The sequence below is a fragment of the Vidua chalybeata genome, chromosome 1 (genome assembly GCF_026979565.1).
Source record: "Vidua chalybeata isolate OUT-0048 chromosome 1, bVidCha1 merged haplotype, whole genome shotgun sequence".
Lineage (NCBI taxonomy): Eukaryota > Metazoa > Chordata > Aves > Passeriformes > Viduidae > Vidua > Vidua chalybeata.
The window spans coordinates 49,351,570-49,373,829 of record NC_071530.1 but is presented as its reverse complement, the minus strand read 5'-3'; the positions used below and the strand labels follow the sequence as shown (position 1 = coordinate 49,373,829).

At 35.6% G+C, this 22,260-nt stretch overlaps 1 protein-coding gene and 1 long non-coding RNA gene across 13 annotated transcripts in view; one reads left to right on the top strand and one right to left on the bottom strand.

Annotated features, from left to right (window-relative positions):
* Positions 1 to 1,550: 1,550 nt before the first annotated feature.
* The window catches only part of CLASP2 (cytoplasmic linker associated protein 2), a 144,254-nt gene continuing 123,544 nt past the window's right edge, over positions 1,551 to 22,260 (bottom strand). For all 11 annotated transcript variants that reach the window (XM_053966418.1, XM_053966426.1, XM_053966435.1 and 8 more), the window contains 10 exons: positions 20,151 to 20,294; positions 16,305 to 16,448; positions 15,843 to 15,949; positions 14,338 to 14,491; positions 13,372 to 13,600; positions 8,875 to 9,068; positions 7,960 to 8,088; positions 6,070 to 6,276; positions 4,827 to 4,943; positions 1,551 to 3,809 (listed from right to left, as the gene is read on the bottom strand). In XM_053966418.1, coding sequence (XP_053822393.1) covers positions 3,723 to 3,809; positions 4,827 to 4,943; positions 6,070 to 6,276; positions 7,960 to 8,088; positions 8,875 to 9,068; positions 13,372 to 13,600; positions 14,338 to 14,491; positions 15,843 to 15,949; positions 16,305 to 16,448; positions 20,151 to 20,294 — 1,512 coding nt within the window. In that variant the 3' untranslated portion in view covers positions 1,551 to 3,722. The remainder of the gene's footprint in view (positions 3,810 to 4,826; positions 4,944 to 6,069; positions 6,277 to 7,959; positions 8,089 to 8,874; positions 9,069 to 13,371; positions 13,601 to 14,337; positions 14,492 to 15,842; positions 15,950 to 16,304; positions 16,449 to 20,150; positions 20,295 to 22,260) is intronic.
* On the top strand, positions 15,878 to 20,348 carry LOC128800958 (uncharacterized). Of its 2 annotated transcripts, none has more exons than XR_008435100.1 (3): positions 15,878 to 15,963; positions 19,247 to 19,452; positions 20,280 to 20,348. It is a non-coding gene; the product is annotated as an uncharacterized LOC128800958 (long non-coding RNA). The 2 variants fall into 2 exon arrangements; XR_008435093.1 differs by lacking the exon at positions 20,280 to 20,348 and adding an exon at positions 20,174 to 20,261.

Below are 22,260 nucleotides of genomic sequence, written 5' to 3'. Positions count from 1 at the left end.
TGCATTCTCAATAGAATTTTGTTTGTGACTTAAATGTTTATACATGGATAGAAACCATTAAGAATATGTAAGTGTTTCAGGATCCAGATGTTTGTTCCTTTTGCTCTGTGACTCAGACCGCAAATAATAAACACAACTCAATCTGTTCCAACCTTTATCTTCAAAAACAAACAAGCAAGCCAACTCAGGAAAATTTACATGATCAGCTCTCCTTTCAATTTACATTTATTATCCCAACTTCCTTGCTAAGACTTCATCTGAACATAATGTGTTACTCGAATTTCTTTAAAGCAAATGACATCCAAGTCTGAGACATTCACAATATTCATTTCCCATCCTGGATTCTGCATGTAGCTTTTCTTCTCCTTCCTCTTTTTTGAAGCCCAAACCCAACCTTTAAGAATTAAATTTCAGTATTCAAATGACTGCAATGACCTATCTTCACAGGATATTAAAAGGAACATATAGAAACTCTGTCTGAAAGAACAGCAACTTATAACTGTCCTATTTTTGCTATCTTTATGCTAATCCATTAGAGAAACCACCTCCAGCAGGAACATAAGGCATGACTAATCATTTCTTCAATTTAACTGAGCTATTATCTACTTATAATATAGGAAATGAAGGCAAAAAGCAATGCAGTGAATCTGATCAACTGGCTGCTGTGGAAATAATTTTCTTTTGAAATTCTTACATTCTGATGTGTTCATGTAATATGAATGGATTCTACCTGTTTACAAAGATAGCAAACCAATCTCTGCTGGAAACATAACTAGTCTATCATAAGTAAAATATTCATTTAAATATATTGCATTGAGATTTTTAATACATGGGATATCTTCACTTGAAACATTTAAAGACTGCTTAAAAGCAAAACTGATGAACAAACTTTGGGAAAATATCTTCCTCCCCCCTACCTGGAGCAAAATTTTTCAGTCATATAGGGAATAAAAACTGTATCTTTTGTTTACATGTAAAAAAACTAGGTTTCATACAGAATATATACTGTATGGTTCAATAACTTATATTTTCAGTAGGAAATAGCATCTTCAAAAAGATGACAAGTAACAGCCATTTTGCAATGGTTCTCTGAAAATAAATATTACCTATACAAAATGCAGGAATAATGTACAGGGCTATTAAGCTTAGAATTAATGCAATTTTTTTGAAGTGACCTTTTGTATAATTAAAATGTAAAAACTACAAGACTGCAGACTGAAAAATATTTTTAAATATTAAAAAAATAAAATGTAAATGATGTATAATGTATAAATAAATGAAATAATAAGCAAAAAAATCTGCCTAGATGAAGGAAACTGTGTTCATAAAGATTCTATTCAATTTTTTTAAAAACTGTCTAATATACCTATATTCACAGCATGTTCTCAAATGCCAAGTCAGATTTAGTAACAAAACTATATAAAGAAACATCATTTGGATGCACAAAACATGAAGATTTATCTTAATCTTTTTTAACCAATGCTGTATGAATCACATTTCTAATTTTTCTTATAGCATGTGATCAAATAAAACAGAAAAAACAGAATGTATACATTGCTAATCTTTTATGTAATGTTATGTACATTTTATTGCCAGTATATGCACAATGGTAAGCATAGAACTATAAATACACAATGTAATTAAACAGTAGAAAACAACAAGGATGTTACATGTAACAAAGGAAGAAGGAGGAGATACTATTTTCTTCATGTAGCTGCTAAAAAGGGCTAGCGACAAGTTATGACAGTTTTGGGTTTAAGTCTTTACATATATTTCTACAACTTTTCCTCCAAATAAATCTCTGCAATGGCATTGCTTCTTTAATAACCACATCTTAGCTCTTTCTATTGTATTCACTTCAAACTAAAGTAAAAACAACCTTTCATGTTAACTACAAGCATCTGACTTAATATTTTATTCAGTTTTGCTTTTCAGGGTTCCTAGCAGGTAAAGTGTGTGAGTAGTTTCTTATGATATTTGGCTGCAATGTTGAAGAATAGAGTTTTAAATAGACATTAAGTGATAATTTGGAAAAAAAATAAAGATTTTTCTGTAGATAGTTCTTCTAATGGGTGCTATATGCAGCAGCTCAGTCAAAAAAATTAGTCACCCTGAAGAGGTAGAGAGAATTTTAGCCTAGCACAGATCATCATCCTTGGCACCACTATTTTCTCTCTTATCAGGATACACTTTCTACAACAAGACAAAATCACAGTCAAAGGGAAAATAATGTCAGGGAAAAAAAGTTCCACTATTCCTGGGAAGGGCACTGCTTCATCCCATTTCTCAGTTAGCTTGCTGCTTATATAAAAAAAAAAAAGGAGAGAAAAGGAAAAAAAAAAGGAAAAAACAACATTTAGGGACACATTTACTTATCTTTGTTCTCTTTCCATTATCAACTTCATAAATACAAAGAACCATTTATTCACAATATACTAACTCTTTTTCAAAAATGGAAAAACAAACCCTTGGAACATTTCCACACCTTAATCCAGATGGGTCTTGAGGATGCTATTCAAGAAAACCATGCAAATAATTTGGTGCAGCTTTTCCTACTCATCCAAAATATATCATTTTCTTTAAATTAAAAGGTGGCGAGATCCATAGCATTTGTGACTATTCCCCCCTCCCCCCATTTAAATTCAATGCAGAAAATCTTGGTGCTTTTCAGAAGGTAAGGAATAAATAGTTTTCTGCACTGCTGTCTTAAGATCCCATGTGAGTTACAATACAAGACTACTTGTTCCAGCAATTAGGTTGAGAGGAAACATTCTAGTGATAAAGATAAATACATACTGAGCATGCTTGGGCAGAGCACTCCATTCTGAAGCATCCTGCTTGAAGAACGGAAGGTGACAAGGATGGTTCACGTCCATCAAGTGACCATGAACTCTGCTGCTCACCAGCAGGCTGCCACACTGTCACCAGCTCGGCAGTGCTGCCCTGGCAGGGCTGTCTCCCACATTAAGAGGTACTGGTTGTACCAGTCCTCTGCTGTGCACACTAAATTCTTATTTATGCAACAAACATACAACCAATGAACAATATCACTGTGACAGAACTGGATCAATCCAGCTTTCTTTTTATAGGCATATTTCTCAATCTCCAGAATATCCCAAACAAGCTGTAAATAAAATGATGAACCACCAGCACAGTGAACAAGTCTCACTGCAGTTCAGACTAGTTCAGCCTTGTTTCACATCACTTCTTGTTTCTAGCGAAGGACATGATATTCAAACAAAACAGCAATAAAAAAAGTAATGTTATCTGCAGATGAAGAAAAGCAACAGAATTTATATTTTAACTTCTGAAGCTTAAAGCACACCTTTTTAATTAGCATTAAAAAAATCTTTTTTTTTTAATACAGTAACACTGGCAAAAGTTAATGGGAAGACACAATGGATTATGAACAGGGTAACTGATGGATAAGATTATTTTTAAATTTTATTCTGCTTTGATCAACAGATCAAAAAACAGTTAATACTGTTTTTCCTTAGATTTGGAATAATTCTATTGCAACAGTCGCATGCAGGCTGAGGACAGCCACTGGTTAAAGAAAAAAAAATAAACAAAACCCCAAACAAAAGAAAAATAACAAAAGAAAGGGAAAAAAAAAAAAGAAAAAAAGAAAAAAGTTCCAGAAGTTGCAAGTAAGGAATTTGCTTTCACTGAAGAGGGCCTTGCCCTTGCTTAGGAGACCTGGTTAACTCTTGTCAGCTTCATTAGCTTTGTCCAGACATATCTGCTGCTGTATCCCCTGCTCCAGAGCCTGTTTGTGCACGTTTGATGTAAAGGTTCAATAATTTCATCTGCAAATTTAAGCCAGAAATTAACTCTGTTTAGTATTTGCAAACTGTACAGTCTGACTACAGGAATGGTACAACAAAATAGACATTAATCCTTTTTCTTTTCCCTAAAAGCAAAATTGTACTTTACACATTTATTCAAAAGGAACATACATGCCAATGAAAACATCAAATACAAGTAAAATTTGTCAGTAAAAACTGCTCAAGCTTCTCTAAGGATGTAAAGAATATGATATAAAGTAGCTAGATTAAGATAGATGGAGTATTTTCCTCCAATTATAATGCTTTTCTAAATATAGTAGTGGTTTGGGTTTCTTTATCTTTTAAGTTACTGCTGAGGTTTAAGCCTCTAGTCAGAGTTGCTGATGCTGGTATTTACTGAAGATTCCAATATTGTCTAGAGTCACTTTAAATACAATCACAGACACAAAATTAATTGTCCTGTTTTACTCCCAAGGACAATGAGATTCACAACTAAAATATAGGTGTTAACATGCAAAAAGCTGCATGAAAAAGATGTCAATGAAGTCATAAATATCCTGAAACAAAAAGGACCACAGACTGGTTCTTATTATTTCAAATTAGAGGTATTGGAAAGACTGGCGAAAGCAAAATAACAAGGAGGAAGAATAAATGAAACTGGTGTATGTAACATGCTTGTACTATGTTCCTTGTTTTTCAATCAGGACTTGCATGAAAACAAAGACAAGAAACACTGATAGGAAAACCCTGCTGAATACAGCAATTATCACTGCTACCAGCATACAAGGAACTGACTGCATCAAAAAGATGTAAGAAACACAGCTTAGTAATTATGTTTATGCAACACTTTGCACACTTGCATAAAAAAGACCTGTGGACTCTCAGTTTTGAATATTTTACAGCAAAGCTGTATTAATACAACCGATAGTCTCTTTCAAGCATACGCTTCTTTGAAATTTTCTGGCAACAGCAACCAAAATGCAAACTCACAGATGCAATTATGAGCCAAGATTTCTTTAAACGGTATCTTCTACTTACTTTACTGCCAGTGAGTTGACTGAGATGTGGTTTTAGTTCATCACCAATTACTGCATGAATGGCTACAAGGCAGAAAACACATGCCTTACGAACACTGCTCTCTGAATTATCATAACCCTAGAAAGCAATAAAATTCAACTTAATACCTTATCAGTTAATGATTAAAAGCCCCTGAAAGCTATTTACTGTAATAAATACATTGAAGTCTATGGTAAATTAATGCCAGCGTAGCCCAACAAAGCATTCCAATGAAAAAACAAACACACAAATACAGAGCATGCAGTTAAAAAGCAGGCTGCATAATAATAACCGTTGACAATCATTTTCCAGAATGAATTTAGAACCCACACAGTCCTGTTCATAAGTTACACTGAAAACAGAGCTCTGCCATGCAACAGGTGAGCACATAAGAGAACTTTTCTAGATTATAGAGGTATTTACTTAAAGCAAAAGACCATTCATAATTTAAGAGCTTTCTGACTCTGAATGAAGAACTCTCTTAACAGCTAAAGACACTTTTGTTAACCCCCATCTCATTCTTCAATGATTTTTGGTTTTTTTGCCATTTTTCAATCACTCCATGCCTGGCTGTCTTCACTGAGACTCCCTTCCCAGAGGGCCCCTTCTCTGCTTCTACTTCCCTGCAGATCTATGACTGGATCACACTCATTAAAGACAGAAATCTGCAGACTGCAGCTGCCAACTCTAAAGAGTCTTGATCAGTGAAGGAAATGAATGTATTCTGGCTCTCAATATGATAAAAATGTGGTAAAAATTTCAGTTTTAAAGACAAAGGAAGAGAAAACTTGGATATTCTTCTCATTTTATTTAACTTTATAAAACTGCTTCTTTCCTCTTGCCTTCCAAAAGCCCCAGCTGATAAAAACCTACAATTATACACAAATAAAACATGGACAATTCCACATCAAGTTATGTAACTTGGAAAAAGGTACAAACATCAAAGAACTATCTTAGAACTGAAGTATCTACCAAGCTTACCGATAACCAGGACTTTATAGCCTACTGACTGAGATTTCCTGAGTCCTAATCATGATTATAATTTAGCTCCCTGCTAATCAAAGAGATTGTTCCCACTATTGAAAGTATTTTGGCCATCAACAATCAGACAAGTGAAATCCTTCATAAGAACCAAGTGGCACTATTTTTATAAAGTCTCTGCAATTTGTGTGTATACAGTTTCTTTTTATTAGTCTGTTTTGTTTCTTCTTTCTTCTCTCCTTACCTGTATTAGACCTGGCACAATCTCTGGTAAAAGCTGAGTAAGGGTTTCTTTAGATACTCTTTCTATAACTTTTGTCTGCATTTTGATTGCAGCCAGATTAATGGGGTAATCTGCAGTTTGGATAATTGGACAGAGAACTTTGATGCACTGATCTGGGCTAATGGAAGTGGCCAGCATGGAAGCAGCTTCTTCAGCAGATCTCACCACCTATTGAAAGAAAAAGACACAGAAAAGTGATTTATATTAGACTCTTACTCTGTGGTCTGCTTTCTGATAATAATGGTCTTGAGCATAAAAATTTTCTATCAAGACCTCTGCAATATTATAGAAATATGTAAAGAGTCCAGCTGTTGGACATTATTTCCTGAAAACACAATTCTTCCCTACATTCTGTAGCCACTATGCCCTTGGCAATACATGTATCAGTTTTGCAAACCTGCTTGTTTAATAGGATCTGAAATTTCTGTATTCTGCATACCCTCCAACTACATATTGAAATATCACCACCTTTGTAAACCTGTAATTTCTTGTGTTGTCATTTGTTATTGCTTGTTAGGTAAGAGATCACTGATAAAACATGCTTTCACATTAATTTCAAAGGTATGTTTAATGACATGCCTAGATTTGCTAATTGTAGAAGCCAATCAAGCTGTTTTTCTTCCCCTATAATTTTGAAAGAATCTGCAATTAGAGGGTGCTTTAATCCTGAAGAATATGCAGAACAAGCAGAACAAGAATAATTAGGTAGAACTTCAACAGGTACACTACCTCAAAACACAATGGCACCACAGAGAAAATTAACATCTGATCTTCACATTGGTGCTGTGGTGGCATCTGCCGTCTAAGAAGGGGAGCCACTCTACAGAATGAGTGGTACATAGTGATGTACAAAAACCCTTCAAAATTTTCTCTCCATCCTTTACTCTCTTACTCCTAACACATGAAATGATGAGAGAGAAAAAAACACAGGAACAGAGAAAGAAAAATGGGGATATGACACTGTAATAAATACAGTGTATGAAACAAATCCAGAGAGCACAGGGAAAAGAGAAACGAGTATCAAACGAGTGATAAAGTCATGGGATGGGAGGAATTACAGTCGACTTCAAAGCCTGAAATTCCACAGTAAATTCCACAAAGTGCCCTTGCATGGGCAAGATGTACTCATTTAGTAATAAACATGGATTCCTTCCACATCATCAGTGACACTGATGTCAGAAGCTGAATATTGGGTTCGTTGTTTTATCTGTGTTTCTTATATTTACATGCATTGCCCTTTATTGTGTATACAGGCATAAAAATAAGTCTAAACAAGGTTACATTTACCCTTCTCCTGAATCCCCTCACTACTCCTGGCACAAGCACCTTCCCCACTGACACATTCCTGTGCATTTTCCCTTAACATCATTCAAAGCCATGCTCTCAAATGGAGCAGTATGGAAGGGGTTGACAATTCCTTGTCTTGTTTAGTCTCATCTCTCAACCATAAATCTCACTGAAATCCAAAAGCTTGTTTTAGCTCTCTAGGAGACTTATATTCAGCTTAAGATGCCAAACAAAGAAAATGCACCTTTCAGTTATTCCTTGAAGAGCCATGGTGACGCACTGTTGGTTACATGGTCCTGTGGGATGGCACCCAAGGCAAATGTTGTTAAGGATGATATTAACCATTCAAGAGCTTTTAGAACTGCAGGTTTTTTTTTCTTGCATACCCATGTTAACTAATAACATCATTGTTATTGAACATAAAATATTATGTATGCTCATTACTAAAAAAAAAAAAAAACCTTCCTCAGCAAGAACTGATTATTTCACATTTTCTGGACACCTCTTTCATTTTGTAATAATTTTATAATAACAGAACCTTAAATAAAATAACGGATTACTGACCTCCTTATGAGGATCCTTATGTGCTTCTAAAGTCTTCATGATTGTGAGCTCTGCATAATTCTTAAACCTTGCTGGCTGGTTTCTTAGAATTTCTCTTAGAACTTTCAGTGCCAAAGCTCTAATTGCATGCTAAAGATTCAATATTAAATTAGTTATGCATCTTTAAACAGACATATGCTTTTAACATTTGTTCAGCTGCTGGAAAAGTCTTTAATAATGGAAAAATATCTGATTATGCTTTGCGCACATACACAGTCTCAATCTAGCGTTAACAAATAAAAGTAGGAAAAAAAATCTCTTCAATCTCTCTTTTTGCAGAAAATTCAGGTGACATATCATAAGCACACTACTGAATTATTTTGACTTATCTACGGTACCCAGAAGTTAAGTTGCAAACACAAGGGCTGATAAAACCATCATGCAAATACATTTTTTACTTTTTCTTTATACAATTATTTTAAAACACAAGTACTAGTGTCTTTTTGATCCTCAGTAATTTCAGAAACATGGCCTTTGTAGACAACTATTACACAGAACTCAGTCTCTTCACAACAACCATTACTGTATTTTAGAAATAAATTTTTAAATGCTTTGCCACACATCATGTTTTGATATTCCAGATTCATTCAGGGGCTATAAACAGATAAGCTTTGAATCTCAGTGCAAAAATGTTTCATTCAATCTAACATGTCAGAATCCACAAACAGGAATCCTGAAGAAGTTAAGTATCACTGATGCTCTTTTCACCATCAGAGGAATTTGACTTCATGGCATTTTTGTTATTTCCACATTTCTTTTGGTTTTCCACTGCTAATTGGAATTTGTGCCCTTTCTACAACTCATACAGATGTCAAAGGTACTGAAAGTAAGCCATGTACTTTGTTAGCATTCTTAACTGGATGTTTCTGAATTTACCTCTTTATCTCCAAGCGTTTCAAGCAGCAGAAGTAGTATTGTTTTGAAGTGCTCATCCCAAACACCAAAAGACTCTTCCTGAGTTAACTTCATGAGCTCATACAGGGCAGCCTTTCTTTCTTCAACTCTCTCATTATGGTTTGATAACTCTTTCAGTAGCTCTGCAACCAGATCAGAATGGTCCATGGGAGGCTCTGTCAAAAGAGAATGCACAAACACAGTTACTGCAAATAATAATAGTGGCTTCTGTACAACTAAAGGATTTTTTCTAGTATGACTTGCTCGTTTTTTAGCATGCTTTTGTTTTTTTCCCCACATTTGCCTGCAAGAATTGCAGTTTGGCTACTACATTTTCAGTGCAGCCAACATTGCTGAACAAGCTTACAATCCCTCCCAAACCGCTACAATGACACAGCAAAAGCTCCCTTGCAGGCTAGTCTACTGCAGGAGTTTTTAGGCTTGCAGTACCACTAAGTACTGTGCATCCTTTTAAATCTGATCTATACAAGAAGGGCCATCCTTCCCATATGATCCTTCCATTCAAGATGAAAAAATTTCTTTTCTCTGTTAGTATTGTTTAGACTTTTGTAAGCCATGATTCCACAATAGCTAGGTTGCTAAAACAAATGGGGGGGAAAAAGTACAACAATAGCTCTTGGTATGAAAGAGCTGAAATAAAGGCAAACCAGGGCTATTAGTCCCATAGATCCCAAATCAATTCATTAAGAGATGGCTCTGGATTTTAGTTTTGATTAGAGATGACTCCATGATAAAGGAAAACACATTATTAATATAACCTGTATTTGTAAACACTGGACTGCAAACAGAGTGATCTGCAAACAGTCAAGAAACCTAACTATGGTCTTAATGAAAACTTGAGTATTGAGTATCTTTATTCCATCATCAAGACCCATTTAGCCTTTAAGAAAGAGATGTATATAGCTTCCATCTTTGCACTGAAACATTTGGATAAATTATCAGAAAGAAGCCTTTTCCTAAGGCAAAAATTTGGAAGTTCTGGCATACAATGCAAATGCTTTGCACCTTTCCTGAAATGACTGCATGTATTAACTAATGCATGAAATGCATCCTCCATAACAAATTAATTATATCATACACTAAGAAACCACAGCCCTTGATCATCTTGTATTACAATATTCAGTACTGTAACTTACAAATGCTGTACAAAGCACTTGTACAAAGAAAACAGTAAAAGCTGAATACCACAGAATTAAATATCTTAATATCACACATCAGCTACTGTAAAAATCATGCTGGTTTTGAAACCCACATTCCTATTTGCATTCTGTTTTGCATTAATAAACAGGAGCACCAGCACCTGAAAGCAAACTACAAACACTTCTGCTGCCTCTGTATTAATGCATGATTAATGTTTGACTAAAGGACAGACTGAAATTGCATTAGGTGACTTATTATGTAAAGCAGATGAGCAGAATGGACAGTCATTTTTACTGAAACAAGATTATTACTTTTACTGACAGTACTATTATACTTGTTCTACCAAACTGTAAGGATTATAGCTATAGCAAATCCAGTTTCAGGGAATGCATATTGACACTTCATTAGCAAAACTACTCATATCTGTTTAAATTGCAGTATCATCTTAAATGTATGGACAGAAGGGTTAAAGATAGGGGAAGGTGATAGCTATATCCATGAAGGAATAAAGGGAGGAAAGAAGCTCCAGTAGTGCACTACATAACTGAAAAACATGAAGATAATCAAGAGGGATGTGCCTTTTCAGCTTGCTTTTTCCATTCCTTTGTATGACTTAGCACCCAGTATTTAATTTCCAAACATTCTCCAGATAAGACTTCAGAAGCATAAAAGAAGTGATGTTTGAAGTCTACTCTCAAAATTTCTTTTTCAGAAAGGAAAGAAAACACAAATGAAGAGGAGCAGACACAACTCCTTCATTTGAATGAATTAAAATATGCATTAGAGAGATAAATAATTGATGAAGAACAGCTCTTCCCAAACCAATCAAATAATATCCTTTTGACAGGATAAATAGTGTAGGGGTTAAAAGGGAACATGTAGTTATGTCCTGAATTTAGTAAAGATTTTCCTACTGTCATTCACAGCATCTTAATATAAAAGCTATGCAAACATGATGGCCAAAAAAGCAAACAAAGCAAGTTTGCTTTGTCACTTGCAGGGTGACTGGATTATAAATGGCTTTCTATTAATCCAGGAAGATATGAGTGATGTCCTTGCTTGGATGTGTGTAGAGCCTGGCTCTACTGGATGGATTTGTTAGTGCTAGCAAAGGAATGTGGAGCAAATTTAGAAAATCTGTAGATGACATCACTTTAGGAGCAATCACAAATGATCTGAAGAACAGAGTAAGAACTGAAAATTATGTTACATCAAAGGAATGGTCTGAAAGAAAAAAGATGCCAAGTGTAAGGTGAAACACAGAAGCAGAAATCTTAAGCCCATGTACAAAGTGGGAGGTAAAAAGGAAGATGCTTGGAAAGTGCAATCCATGGAAGTAAGTTGAAATAAATAAGCTGCTTTGGAGAAAAACACTATTTTTCAAACAGAGACTGTGAACTACATTTAAGTCTGGAAGTGACTTGGAAAGCCAGGTTTCCCTATGCTTCAGATAAAGAGCATTTCCCTTGGGGGAAAAAAAAAAGTGCAATTGGTTGGAAGATTTAGGCTGTTACTCTGAAAACCTTTTTATGTAAGAGAAGCAAAACACTCAAATATGACTCATGCGATGTACACTATGGCATCTCCTCCACTGAAAATTTTCAACTTGACAGACAACCAGACAAACCATCTGTAGAATACACGTTCCTGCCCCAGTGATGTTGACAGGACTGTATGAGCAGCTAAGATTTTCCCATGTAGCCTTGTATTTCCGCATCTTTCTGTCAGCAATGCATAACACGACAGCTGGGAATCCAGTACTAAAGAAATTTTGTGTCAGGAACAAGCAGCAATTCTGTGGAGTTTCCAAAAACTGATAACTAATGTCAAACTAGCCCTTCAGGTATATGGGGAAAGCATGTAACTTGCAACAGAGGAGTTGTAGGCACATGGTATTTTGCCAAGTGGATCTTTTGCCGAGTTTCTGTATATAATTCAAGATGAAATTCTTAAAGTAACACACAAATGACAGAATGTACATGATAAAACTAAATACTAAGGGAAAGCAACACAGGAATGAAAGCAAGTACTACATCAAGACCCATTAAAGAGCGGACCTAAATTTTCCAACCAGGACAAACTTCTACCGGATAGGGATGCCTCACTTCAGCCAGTCATGAGTTGCTACAAAACTGGATCATGCTGGCATAGCACAAACTGCATCTGCTTTAATGCAATACCCAAAAATCAGCTGTCAAAAGGTAGGAGGCTTCTCCCATGTAAAACAAGATCCCTTAATACAGAATCTTGAATATAACCTGGCTCTGTATGTGGATGGCAAAGCTATTGAATTATTAATATGTACATGACATGATTTGTAAAACTGTCCTTTTCCCTCCATCATCTTCAGAAGATAATATCTGGCTATACTATATGCTTCTTCATGATATGTAAGAAAAACAAAGAAAAATGCACCATACTTGGATTTGATTTTGATTTAATGCAAACTTAAAGCCAACTCATAGAATAGGTGAATAAAACACCATGTCAAAAAGTAACTTTGTTTTTCAACAGTTTCTATAATACATCTTTTGCAGAATGACAAAAGCAGAAACAGGCAGAAGGGAGATAATTAGTTTGTCCCTTGTTATTAAGAAAGCCTTTACTTAAAAACTTGATCTATAACTGAACAACAGTGAATAGCAGATTATGAGAACCACTGACTATTTATTAAAATAATGGTGGCAGTGGTACTTTGGAACCTTCTTAACATAGAGATATAAAAAAATTACCTAAGGATATATGGAGAAATATCATAAATATGCTCTGGAAGCCTACAAAACAGCAACCCATGTTCCTACATTTACGTGGGCTAGATGAACCACCTTCCCGGTATAAAGCTGGTTTGTTTTCTTTCATTTAAGAATGTTTAGTCAATAGAAAATGCCAATGCCATGTTTCAAATACAAATATATTACTAACAAAATACTTGATCTTTCACCTACTTCCCAAACCTGTTTGATCCAGTTTTACTTCCTTGCTGTAAATCTTTTCTCCACCCTCCTGGCTTTAAATTTCTATCATGTAAAAATCTGGGAAGTAAATTTATACTGGTAATACTGATAGAAGATGTGCTACCAGAAGTATACAACACAGTTCAGCATTTCCTTCATTTTTACCCTTAGTCTCTACAAATACCAGGTAATCCAACAATGTAACTCAAAGAGATGACTAACAAATAAACTAATTCAAAATACAGCATTTGTAAAAACCTCTCAAAGAGGTGATACATATATTTCTAAAAATAACTTCAGAAACAGAAGTCCAAGATAGAAAATATCATTTTTCATCTAGCACAGAATGTAATCTGAATCTTACCATCAGGAAACTGCTCTGCATCATCATCAAACATGGCTTCTTTCAAAGCAGATTTATTAAATGCACTGATACCATCAGAATAATTGTATGGGTTGTAATCTCGTGAGCGTGGTGAGGAGTGGGGAGGCATCGTGTTGAGTAATGAAGTTTTGTTATCCAGAGCTGTTCGACCTGTATCGCTCACACCACTTCCTGCTCGCATGTCCACTATTCCCGAAGCACTGCAAATCTGCAGGAGAGGAAGTGTCACATGAACACGTGAAATACACTCTTACACCTTTCCATTAACTACACCACTAATTCATTTATGTACCAAAAACTTACAAATTTCAAAATGCTTGGAATTTTCAAACTAGCCTTCAAATAAGAAGTCTTCGTTCCCTAAATGTTGCTTTCCTCAAAAAAACCCCAAAACAAACAAGCAAAAAAAAAGCCAGAAAAAAAGGAAAAGTGTATGTTGTAAAAACAAAAAAAAAATCATAAACCAGAACTAGCTGTATTTTATCTTACAATTCTGATACAGAGTAATTAAAAATGTCTTTAAGCATATATATATGTGGCAAGTTCAACAAATCTTACAGCCAAAGTTCCACAGAAACAGGAGCCTGAAATACTGCATCTTAACAGCCCACAGATTGTGTACAAAATAAAACAAAACATTCAGAAACACATGTATTAGGATACAAACTTCTCAAAAAAATAATTTCAGCTGTTTTGCAAGATTGCTGATTTCAAAACTGCTAACATGTTAAACACACAGTCATTGCTACATAAAATCAGCATTTACGTTTTCAAAATGCTGTTCAAGACTGGGAACATATTTTTCTAAAGCTCTTAAGTAATTCAGGAGAAATGTCCAATTTAGGAAGAATATAAACCTCCTGAAACAGATGCTTTCTTATCTGTAATCAATCAGACACTAGCTTAGTTTGCTGATACCAGCATGGACTGAGTTTAAATACTCACCGAATCACCATCATCTTTTTTAGCATCTCGTTTTACAGGCTCATTCATATCTTCCTGACTACGAAAACTGAAATTCTGAATGGCTTCAGTGACTCCACGAAGAGAGCTGTAAATATCTTCAGAATTCATGTTTTCAGTGTCATAGTCAAATGCACTGTGGGCCATGGAGAAGGACATAGGAAATAAGATGAATTTATTTTGTGATCTGTACTTTTAAATCACATTAGCAGGCAACTACAGAGACTCAGGAAGTATTACTAAAATTATTACTTTTCTTGAAATACATTAAGAAAATTGTCTCTTCACAATACAAAATTGTATTATGGTATGCCTTAGTACGTGTACTACCTCTGACACAGAAAGCACTGAAAGTAGATAAGGGAAAGACTACATTAGGTAACAGCATCTGCCTGAAGAAAAACTTATTTTGCTCTGTTTTACTCTGAATGTGATACAACTGGAATTTTTACACCATCCTCTTATTCTGAAAGAAGTCCTGAAGCTCCCAAGGAGCACTGATAAAACTCAACAGCAAGTTGATTGGTAAAAACAAAATTACAAAGTCCACTTTGCTGACAACATCATTACTATAAAAAACAGTTGTAAACTATTACTTCTTTAGTGTCCCCAATATTAAATCTGGTTTGATGAACCAGTGTGTTGGTTTTGGCTGGGACAGACTTAACTTTCCTCAGAGCAGCTGGCTGGGGGGCTATGCTTTAGATTTGTGCTGGAAATGGGGTTGTTAACATAGGGCTGTTCTAGTAACAGCTGAGCAGTGCTTACACAGAGCCAAGGCCTATTCTGCTCCTCACACAGCAGCAAGTGGCCCAGGGCTACACAAGGAGCTGGAAGGGGACATGGCTGGAACAGCTGACCCCACTGACAAAGGGATATTCCACACCATATGGCATCACAATCTAAGCATGTATTGCTGAGGGAAGGAGGAAGGAAGGGATGTTTAGAGTCATGGCACTTGAGCTCCCAGGTCACTGCTACAAGTGATAGGGCCGTGCTCTCCTGGGGACAGCTGAACACCTGACCCCCCATAAGAAGTAGCAAATTCACTGTCTGTTGCTTGCACATGCAGCTTTTGCTCTACCTAATTAATTGTCTTCATCTCAGTTTTCTCTTTTATATTCTGATTATCCCCCATATCCCATTATGGGGATATTGAGTGGCTGTATGATGCTTAGGTGTTAACTGGGGTTAAACTATGACATCAGATAACATATTTTAACACTTGTTAAAGAAGCACACTTTGATTTGTTCTCTTGCTAATCCATTTGCATTCCAAGATGGACAGCCCTTTCCCACCTCAGGCCAGCATGTCAGACCCTTCTGGGAGGCTGAGCAGTTTCATTCTATGGAGCAAGAGGGATTATTTCTGAGCATCTGTCATTTTGTGCAAAATTTTGCCCATGCTTTCATTGCTGGGGTTACATCTTTGGACAATGTGTTTTAAGCCTTAGATGTGGAATTGTAACACCACCAGCCTACATTACCTTGGTGACAAAGTGTTCTGTGATGTATTGGTTGGGGAAGTGAGAGGACTCGACCAACTTGCTGGGGAGCGTGGAGTAGGTCTTGTTAAAGGACTTCCCATCGATCCCTGGAGGAGGAGAGGTGAGAAGAGATACTCTAGTAGGACAAAAAACTTCCCTTTTAACTTATTATATTTATTATTATATTTATTTTTCTGGTGCCCAGAAACATTTAAAGAGCTTCAACTAAATTCCTGTGTTGTCCAACCCATTACTAGTAATTTCCATCCTGTGTAACGTTGAAATTAGAAAGTACAAGATAAATTATTCTTAAGAAGCACATCCAAACCTATGAAGTCACTTGGAAGTGACATGGACTTAGAAACTGTAACTGTAGACGAAAAAGAAAACACATTCCATAGAGAGCTACAAAGTAGGCTTCTACATAGTAACTTCAGAAAGAAGAGTAACAGAAGTGGATACCTGACCACTGTTGCCTGTATTCCGGAGATGATTATGGAGAAGCTTTGTGGCTCCATCCTGAAATGTTTTTGGTAAAGCACCCAACAGCATTGTAAACTCTGGAGTGTTGAGTTCAAAAAGGGAAATCAGCACTGACTGTGCAGCCTACAAGAAAAAACACAAACTGAAGACATTAATTAGAGTTTCAAAGTAATTTTATCAGCAAAAGATGCTATAATGAGTGGTAATCACAAAATGTGACTTAAGTCTTGATCAAGCTTGAATAAAGATGTTAACAGATGTGAACAAAAGCAATTCATATTTGCTGGCAAGCTGGAAGTTCTGAGTTTGATAAATTCAGGCACACAACTATCATTGTAACAAGCAGTCTTTCAGAAATATGCTTTTCAACCCCCCTAGCCCCACATCCTTACTAAGAAAAAAAAAAAAAAAAAAAAAAAAAAGAAAGAATTTGCAAAATGGCTTTCAGAGTTTGAGAAGCTGAAAAAATTTAGAGAGAGAAATGAAACACTTCTGGCAGGAGCAAGCATGCGATCCTTTCTACTGAGTTCTGCAAGTGGTAATTAGAGATGGTAACACATTTGCCTAAAAAGGAACAGTTAGCACTGTAGAAATTATAACAAACCCAACCAAACAAGATACCCTAGTGTGGAATGAGACAGTAGTGATCACAGCACTTGATACTCCTCCTCATAACTTACCCTACAGCCAAGCTAGTTAGTTAACCTTGCCTCTGCTTTCTTTAACCTTTCTAAAAGGTAGGCAAATGTAATGGGCAATGAAATTTAGCTGACTACATATTCTGAAGATGAAAACTGTGGAGTAGTTTGTACTGGATGTCACCTCCCATACTCTCAGTTTACTCAATTCATCTTTACCATCATATTCATCCTACAGAATGTTTTAAATATGCTAGGTGTTTTTTTTTTTACTTGAATAAAAAAATCAGCACTCTCTACTGATGAAGCAACACAGTAAATTACACAACAGTTGGAATCCCTCTAGTACAGGAACTGTTGATTGAAAGAATTAAGAAATGTTTGTACAGTTTTATGAAGATTCATTGGATAGTATAACAAATCTGTCAACATAATAACTAAACTAACAAGTGCAAAGGACAGCTGGAGGAAGTTCTCCAGAATTACTTCTTTGTAGCAGAAGACTGTGGTTGTAAGATTAACCAACTGTGTGCAGTTTATACAGCTCACCATCAAGATCTGCCATGCACTGGAGAGAACCAGTGCCTTATGCTAGACAGACTGATAGGCAGCTTGCTTAACCACCAATACACTCCAAGCAAGTAGTTTAGAAAATTATTTTAGACATTTATTTCCCTCCTTTTGCTTCCAGAGCAATGAACTGTAGCGTTTTTAAATTAAAAGTGGAGAGCCAAGGTATGAGCACACATACCTGCACACATCTCTGTATTAAGTTAAACAACAAAAATCCTAGCATGTTAGATTGCCACAAATTATCTTTGCATACTCGTGACTGATCATTTTCTTTAACATTTATTTCCTCAACCCTTTGATAACCTTCCCTTCAAAATGATCACCCTGAATGTCTTCTGCAATCTGTCTGATGTTTCTCTTGCTGTTACCCTTGTCATTTTTAATGGTCAGTCTTTTAATCAAAATTGATACAGAGCAAAACCAAGACAAATTCAGCAGCTGAGCAGAGGTTTGGGAATCTCCACTTTCAGTTTTCTGTCCAGTAAGCCAGTCTCTGCTCCTTAATACTGCGTCTATTTAAGCTGCTATTAAGAGAACACAATAGCCAGTCCAGGATTGTATCAGGATAGAAACTGATACCATCAAGTCTGCCCAAAATGAAGCTCTGCCTATAATATCAAATTGATACTGACTTGCAGAATGTTTTCAGTGCAATTATCTATTTTCTCTCTTTCTTCCTTGCCAAAGAAACCCTGCATTTTAGAGTATTTAGAGGTTTCTCTTCTCCCCAGCATCAGGTCTCTGCTGAGATTTAAATTCACTCACATAGAGATCATCTTAAAAGAGTGAAATAAGGATTAGAAATATTTATTTGGTTTTGCTTTCCTCTTAGAAGATTTCTAAAAATAGATTCAAACTCCTTCCAGAAGCATCCTAATCTTAGAAGAAATCTAAGTTCTGAAACAGAATTCTACCTTCCAGAAAGAAGTCCCATGTCACCAAACTATACTAAAAGTGCCCAATGTGAGACTAATAAACTAAGATTTTTCATAATACTTAGCACTGGAACTGTTTTTGCTAAGGAAAAAAAACAAAACCATTAATTACACAGAAATTCCTTAGAAAAGGCTTTTAATTTAAAGAAATTACACTAAGTTCTATAAAGCTTATTAAACAAAATGAAATTAAAAAGCCTGTGATAGCAGGTTGAGAAGACTGTTATGAGACTTAAACATTTTATACCATCAAAATAACTCTTTTGACTTCTTATTGGCAAAATTTTATTTTCAAGAGTTAAAGGATTTTTGCAGTTTGTTGCCTCAAAGAGCTGTGTTATGGAAATAACAAATGAAATCTGAAAACTTACATAATAAGGGGTTTCAGATGATTAAACTCACTAGTGAGTTTCCATGATTCAGTTACTTATTGACATAAAAATGCTTATTAGAGTTATGAACCATCAGATAAGACAGCTCGCCACGTGCCTCAGTACTAAAACTTCACTGATTCAGAAGATAGTGCTGCTTCAATTCTCCTCCTGTTTTATGATCTTTTATATGTTACTAGAACATGATACCCAGGCAAGAAAAGTCCATTGCATGTAATCTATTACTGTTTTCTCAAACTCATGAAGTTATGCAAGAAGTGAATGACTAAGACATTACCTCCAATATAAAAACTCTCTGGTGGTTTTCTATTATGTATTACAAACATTCTAGATATCAAGAAGTCTTATAAGTTATTTTTATTTTTGTTTTCTTCACATTACAGTTTTTAAGACCGCTCCTACTATTCTTTCCTACATCCCTCCTAAGCAAAGGAAGTTGCTCTTTTCAGAAAAGATGAAGGTGCCAGAACTCAATTTCAAAGTAGCAAAACAAATCTCAACAGATTTTCAAACTGCAGAAATAGACAGAAAAAGAGAGAGAAGAGTCTATGTCTGTGTCATAGACACTTGCACTGAGGAACCATAAAAGGTACAACATTTTTGTAGTGTTGACATGCTAAAAATGGCAGCTACACAGCATGACCTGTAAGCATCAGAACAACAAAACTATTCCATCAAACTGCAAATAAAATTAAAAGATTTTTTGCTTTCTACAAATTGAAGTACTGTTTAGAAGCCCTTTCCAAAGACAGTACTAGTACATTTCTTATAGTTATTTAGTATCCCTGCTGCATCTATGTAGCTCACAAATGTTAATTTTCCCTTCACATCATTATGTGGAAAGGGAAGGTTTGCACTGGAAGTGCAGCATTACAGGAATAAGCCTATGACAATAAGCCTATAACCTTATCAAAGCACTTTCTTTGTCCAAGGTTCAACAGCTATCTACCTACCTGTTGTTAAAAATAAGGACTCTAGAAAATCCAACAGAGATTAGACTGAATTTGCTACCAAATTTACCACTCACTTCTTTTACAAATGTGCTATTTAGTATCACAGGGGGTGGTCTCTGAAGTAATATTAAAACTGTACAAAAAATGGCCACTAAAAAGATTTTAGTACTTGCAATGAAGAATGATAAATTATGAAACAGAATCTCAACATACTAACTTATATAACAATACAACCATAATGGAGAGTTTCAAGATGTTAATTTAAATTTTTTACTTAAATAGTCTTAATTACCTTGAATGCTTTGCAATTCTAAGGACAGGTTACCAAACATACCTTCCTAACATCTGAGCTTTTAGGTTCTGTGGTCCAGGTGATGATTCGAGACACTGCTAACCTAGTTTCACTTGAATTTACAAAATCTCCTGGATCCATCTGTTGCGCAAGAGTTTCTATGTATTTCAGGATTGCAACTTTGACCTGCAAGGAGAAACAGAGTCAGGTGGACAATAAAAATGGTGAGCTGCAAAAACAACTGAGCTCACAGAGTGTTCATTCCCTAAAATAAAGGTTTTTTTTCCAATTAAACTACATGTTTTCAGCATTAATATAATTTTTTTGCAATAAAACAATCTATAAATGGATTTAACATTTGAAGAAGAAAGTTATTCCAGACATTCAAATACTCATAGAAAGCTTACATTTCACTGATAGCAACTAGAAGACATAAATCATTGCATATGCAGAAGCTTACATTTGAAAAAAAAGAAATGAAGAAAAGATTCACTCAGAATTTTGAAGAAAGTTTTTCAAGTGCTAAAATGCAAAATGAACATCATCTGATGAACCAATGATTGCTTCTTACTAGCTCCTACTAGGTAGTTAACACTCATTTTGTTTCACAAAACATCAAGGTTGAGCAGTTACAGTCTCTGGAAATAAGCCACAGGAATCTTCCCACTAAATACTAAAAATGCATGGAATAGAATTTCTAGGAAAGACTTAAGATGGGTCACATGCACACTTTGAATATATTCAGATGATAGAGACATGGATTTACCAGGAGGACAGAAAACCTCCTGAGCTCCCTCATTTATCTGATCATTCTCTTACTCCACAAACTTGTTTTACTCCTGTTTTGTACATCACAGACTACAGCCCCTCTTTGCTTTCTCTAATACTGCACCACTGCACAGTTTTGGGCAAAGGTCTATTACACCTGTGTATGTCTAAAATATTTACTTCCTCAGCTCCTTCTACTTCAGAAATTTGTCACCCAATGTGTCGGTGAAAGTTGTGGACATTTATTTAGACCATCTATCAGGTTTAGCTGCTTTTATTTCCACTAGTAATTACAGAGAACCAAAAATACCTACCAGGAGAGAGAGACCTATGTCCACCATAACCAGAGAGAAAGAGTTCTGGGTGTATTTCTGGTTGCTCATAGCTTGTAGCACAACTGTTCTGAGCAAAGCTATTTAGAAATTTCTCTTGGTCATGAAACTTGCAAGCAATTAAAAACACAAGATACACTGGCACACACAAATGAGGATTAATAATGAATACTTCATTTTCAAAGCAGCTGTTAAAGCTCAACTTCTCTGAAGTTATACCAAGCAGCAGCTGAAGGCTTTCATCTTATGCAGATCGATATCGAAAATGCACACTATTTGCTAGCGATTTTCCAAGGAAAAAACAAGCCATGAACATCTCTGCAGCAAAAAACCTTAGGCCACATGGCTTTCCAAATTCAAAGCAATAGCTGACATTTCTAGATTACGTAGGGAAACCATTGCAACACCACTACCTTCGACTGTTGAGGATTTAAGTAAATCTAATGTAAGACTTGAAAAGGTTGCTGTTAAGGACTGTAACACTTAGAACACCCAGAAATATTTCTCCCAATGAAGAGACTCTGAAGTACTGCATCTGAGACAGCAGGATTATTTAGTGTTTGAACTGCTTCTTGAGGAACTTGCACAGACTTCCGCGAAGATGGAGGCTCTTAGACAGAACAGCACTGAACAGAAAATGAATGCAAGGAGTTCTTACTAATAGAGCTTTTCAGAGTGAGACAGATTCCCAAAGCTAAACTTGACAGCTCTTTTGAAAAAAAGCATTTTTTACTAATTGCTTTTGAGATAATAAATTTTGGAAGAGCTACACCCTTCTGTGGTCAGATATAATGAGCCAGTATTATTACAGATTAAAAAACCCAGGCTGAAGTAAAACTCCATAAAAGCAGCAAATCTACTTTAGAAGTATCTTTGCCAATATTTCCAGTAACTCTGTACAGAGATGAGATTTAGAAATAAAAGGGCTAACGTCTTCAACAATCCATTTAATCATTCAGAGAGAAAAATTTTTGGACTGCAATTAAAGCATGTCCAGAATTCTTACAATGAATATTTGCTGTTAAGTTGAAAGCACTGTCTATGAAGTTGTT